Below are 4,808 nucleotides of genomic sequence, written 5' to 3'. Positions count from 1 at the left end.
TTTTTCTCTCTATTTCAATATAAATAAGTGATTTTTGGGTCAATTTTTGACCTGAAATCACACATCTTCATCTTTTTCTCTCTATTTCAATATAAATAAGTGATTTTTCAACAGAAAGGCTAAAACAATGGCTTGGGCCACCTAAAAATTAGAACTTGTATGCCCATCAAGGATGAAAATTGCTCTATGACCCCCTAAGTTTTGCTCAAAAGCCCATCAATTTATCGGAACGTAACTTCCGATCGCATAAAACTTATATGAAGATACATAGACTTTTTTTAATTTGTATCGGAAGCTATCTTCCAATCGGCTTATTCAAGAGGTTGAGCAATCCACATGGTGCATAAAACAATTATTATCAAGGATTTGCATGGAAAAATACACATGATCCAATACTAAAAACAATATCATGACCGGGGTTCGAACCCCGGTACCTCCACTTGTGTGTGTGAGTTTATAATGGCTTTGCCATTTCGTCTATCTACCAAAAAAAAAAAAAAACAATATCATGACTCATAGCCATAAAAAAGTAGATAATAGATTTCATCATACACCTATAAAATAACCATTCAAAAGCATTGGTGCAAAAAAATTTGGACATATGAATGAATTTTCACAGAAACCATGCAATCAATTAAACAATTCAATAACCAACAAAATAAAATATCCCTCAAACATAAGTATCCTTAAAGTAATCTCATCTTAATAAAGCTAACTCAATTTCTTTATTCTAATGCCTTAAATTTAAATTTCTGAAGTTCACTGAGGATTAGGAGGACGACTGTTTGCAGAAGAAACCCTTGATCCCCATTCAAGCAACTCTTTGCTAGTGTCATCCTTGTGAACAATCACCTCAATGAAGCATAAACAATCCTTCTTTGGTCCTGTTGCTGTTTCAATTGCTTCAACAAGCTCCTCTTCACAAAAGACCTACAATAATCAATACATAAATTATTGGATACATTATCAGCATTCCACAAGCACTTCATATGAAAATGTGTCAGTGTCGTATCCGGTGTTTGAGAAAGTATTGTGTTTCATAGTTAATTGAGAAGCTTAATTACCTTAGTGGTCCAGCAATGTCCTTGACCATTGTGGATAGCATCAACTAAGCCAGTGTAATTCCAGTTCTTGATCACATTGTATGGTCCATCATGGATTTCAACTTCAATAGTGTATCCACCATTGTTAATCAAGAAGATTATGGTCTTCTGACCACATCTCAGCATTGTGGAAACATCCTGTGCTGTCACCTACATATAATTTCAAAATCATGATATAAACAGTTTAATCAGTTCAAGTATAATTAAGTAAAAGCTTAGAGGAAAAAATGTACTATTAAAGTTTGTAAATTATATAAAAAAAAATTTAGTGATTGAATTTGAAATGTTGTTTAAGTAGTTATGATGTGCAAGACAAACCTGGAAACTTCCATCACCAATGCAAGCAATCACTCGCTTCTCCGGAACAGCTTGAGCATAACCAAGAGTTGCACCAACAGACCATCCAATTGAACCATATTGCATTTGGAACTCATAACTGTAAACAAGTTCTTTTTATCAAAATATGCTACAAAAACAATAACTTAACAAGGTTTTGAAGAAGAAAAAAAATGTGATCGCGACTTGTGGTGAAAAATCAAAGTTTTTGATGCATATGTGACCTTAATGCAACCGTGATTAAGGTCACATAATCGGTCAGCTGGTTTTAACTACAATTCTCTGGAATGTCAAAGATTGGAATATAAACATGATTTAAAATTTTGATGACCAATACCAAAAATCAAATTTAATAAGCTACTATACTTACCCGCATCCTTTTGGCAATTTCAGCTTTTGGCAGTTAAACCATGAGTCCCCTGTCTCGGCAATAACAGCAGTTTCACTCGACAACATATTCTGAATATGTTGAAAAAGAACATTAACCCTCAAAGGCTCTCTAGGTTCAGATTTCACCGGCAAACCTTCAGGAACAAAAATCCTGAAATAATTCTCATAAGCAGTATTGTTCCTCTTAAGACGCTTCGCGAGCGCGCTAAGAAAATCCTTCATCAAGACACACCCAAATGTTGGACCATTTCCAATCACAACCCTATCAGGCTGAACAATTATAGCTTTTTCTTTCTTCAAAAGAAGCGAGTAACCAACAGAACTGTAGTCATTGAAAATAGGTCCAGCAAATAGGTATGCATCAGCCGATTCCACAATCTCGGCACAAAATGCAGTGCTCACTGCACCCCAAAATGTTCCAATAAAATGTTTGTGATCCTCAGGAATTAGTCCTTTAGCAGATGGCATGACTGAATATGGATAAGCACTTTTATCAGCTAGCTCAATAAAAGCTTCACATGCTTTTGCTACTCTTAGTTTTGGACCGGCTACTAGTACTGGTTTCACTGCTTTGTTGAGAACTTCCGCAGCTGCTTCCACTGCTGCCTCCAATCCCATTGGATTACTCAATCTGTCAAAAGTTATTATTGGATTTAAATTTTAAACCCAAGTGAAAGTGAAATTAAAAATATCAAATAAATTTGACTAAATGATGAGTAAAATCTTACTTTGGAGACAAGGAAAATGGAACAGGTTCACGGCTGAAAGTAGGGTGAGGAATGGAAGCTAAGTTACAGCTTATGCTTATATAAACAGGCTTGCTTTCTTTCAGTGCTGTTGAGATTGCAGTGTCAATCATTTCATGTGCATCTTCCAAGTTGTTGACCACAGCCTATAATCAAACCAAGTACATATAAACCAATTTAACACTTCAGAAAACATTAAACACCAAATAGAAAGAAAAAAAATAAACACTTCAGAAAACATTAAACCAAATAGTAAACTGAATCATATCAAGAAAGCATAGCTTTTCAAATGGACACCACTTAAATTGAGCAATCACATGATTGCAATGTTTAACTTTTATACTCAGCAAAATATTGATTTTACTTTTTTAATTCATATTTAAGCACTAAATTATAAAAAGACAAATTTAGTAGTATACTTAACACGAACAACTTATATTCACATGCCAATCATATTATAATACTATTTTTGAAAGTCCAATTATAATATCAAGAATCACAACATAACTTTGTAACCGAACCTATACTTGAAAACTTTTTATACAATTAATATTAACTTTATATCACTGACACGTGAGATCAAACATATGTTATCATATTCATGACCAACAACACAACTATAATACATATAGTTGCACTAAATCATTTCAATTTTATAAAATTATTATTACCAGGGTCCACCTATATATGTCAGTGTCACTATTTTTTCCTAAAGTATTTCATATATTAATATCCTTGCAAATCTCATAAAAGGTACTTTGTATATAAAAAAAATCATTTTCATACCTATAGTAGCTAAGAAAAAAAAATCAAAATAGAAAAAAAGAGATTGAGTTGAGATTTGGACCTGATAGCAAGTAACAGTCTGGAAACACCTAAGTTCCTGGCTAAAATCAGGCAAACCAATAGTATGATGAAGAATTCTATTAGTCCCAAAATCATTAGAATTAGGTCCACCAACAATACAAATCACTGGCAAATTCTCACTATAAGCACCAGCAATTGCATTAATCACACTTAACCCACCAACAGTAAATGTAACAACACAAGCTCCCACACCTCTAGACCTTGCATATCCATCAGCAGCATATCCAGCATTCAGTTCATTACAGCAACCGATGTTTTTCAACTTCGGTTCAGCGATGAGGTGATCGAGCAATGTAAGGTTGAAGTCACCAGGGACGGTGAAGATGTCGGTGATACCGACTTCCACTAGTCGCCGAGCTAAGTGGCTGCCTAGGGTTGATTCAGATGAAGCTAGGGATTGGGTTGAAGGGGATTTTTGGATTGTGGAAACAGTGCCGTTTGATGTAGGTGTTGTTATTATGTCGTTGCATGGTGATTTGCATGCTTCGAGGGATCCTAGGTTTGTGTCCATGTTGAAAAAAATGAGAGAGAGAGAAAGTTTTTTGATGTGTGTGAGGTTTTGAAAAATGTTTGTGTTTGTGTTTGTTTGTGAGTGAGATTTGACTTGAAGATTGAGAGAATTTATAGTAGGGAGATTTATTGTTTACTTGGCAGAGAGGTTAAAAAAATTAACTTGGGAGAGAGGAAACATTAATATGAGATATTGTGGGTCATATTACTAGGTGCGGTTTTCTGTTTTTGCTAATTATTATTGAGGTTTTTTTAAGCAAATTATTTTTGAGGATTTTGAATTTGGTTGTTATTTATTTTTGACAAAAAAAAATAATTGTTTTTTTTAGAGAAAATTAGTTGAGCATTGGCTTTTTTTTTTTGGACAAGTTGAAATAAAATAAAAAGTATATTTTAAGGGGGAAATTTGAATTTCTAGAAAGAAAAAAAAATTACAGTTCGTTTTTTTTCTAGACGTTTATCGAAATTCTTGCTTCATAATTACAAATTAATATAGTCTTTTCTTTAAATAACAAATTAATTTAGTATTTTTTTTAGGAGAAATTAATATAGTACTTGTGGATCAAGTTACTGGACAAAATTATTTTGCACGACATATTGTGTTCAAAAAACATATTATTTTTTTGTGATTTTGTTTTGATTTTGCTCGTCACGTTATTGAAAGATTAATACATTGGAAAAGAACACTACATGTTCAATAAGTCGCTATTTTTTCCTTAAAAAATCGCTTATTTTTATAATCCATTTGAGTTTGTTGGATGACTTTGAATTAAGACCTCGAATTGTATTTTTATTAAAGGTTTCAAGTTCGATTTTCGATAGTGTTAATTTTAGTGGGATAATTTATCTTCTTCAA

General features: G+C 33.0%; 1 protein-coding gene across 1 annotated transcript; it reads right to left on the bottom strand.

The window, feature by feature from the left end:
* Positions 1–610: 610 nt before the first annotated feature.
* LOC11413068 (pyruvate decarboxylase 2) lies at positions 611–4,044 on the bottom strand. Its single transcript, XM_003604689.3, has 6 exons — positions 3,423–4,044; positions 2,558–2,721; positions 1,810–2,460; positions 1,422–1,539; positions 1,065–1,253; positions 611–930 (listed from the first exon to the last, which is right to left on the bottom strand). The coding sequence occupies exons 1-6, from the start codon at positions 3,951–3,953 to the stop codon at positions 760–762; spliced, it is 1,824 nt and encodes a 607-aa protein (XP_003604737.1). The 5' UTR covers positions 3,954–4,044; the 3' UTR covers positions 611–759.
* Positions 4,045–4,808: the final 764 nt, after the last annotated feature.

Source organism: Medicago truncatula, chromosome 4 (assembly GCF_003473485.1).
Source record: "Medicago truncatula cultivar Jemalong A17 chromosome 4, MtrunA17r5.0-ANR, whole genome shotgun sequence".
Classification (NCBI taxonomy): Eukaryota; Viridiplantae; Streptophyta; class Magnoliopsida; order Fabales; family Fabaceae; genus Medicago; species Medicago truncatula.
Note: the sequence above shows the minus strand (reverse complement) of the source record. Positions and strands in the feature narration are given on the sequence as shown.

Bases quoted from the DNA above. Each gene is read 5' to 3' on its own strand.
- LOC11413068 (XM_003604689.3), bottom strand. From the start codon at position 3,953: ATGGACACAAACCTAGGATCCCTCGAAGCATGCAAATCACCATGCAAC. The intron at 1,540-1,809 runs GTAAGTATAGTA...ACTTGTTTACAG, and splicing joins AAATTGCCAAAAGGATGCGG to TTATGAGTTCCAAATGCAAT. The intron at 1,254-1,421 runs GTTTGTCTTGCA...AATTATATGTAG, and splicing joins TTGGTGATGGAAGTTTCCAG to GTGACAGCACAGGATGTTTC.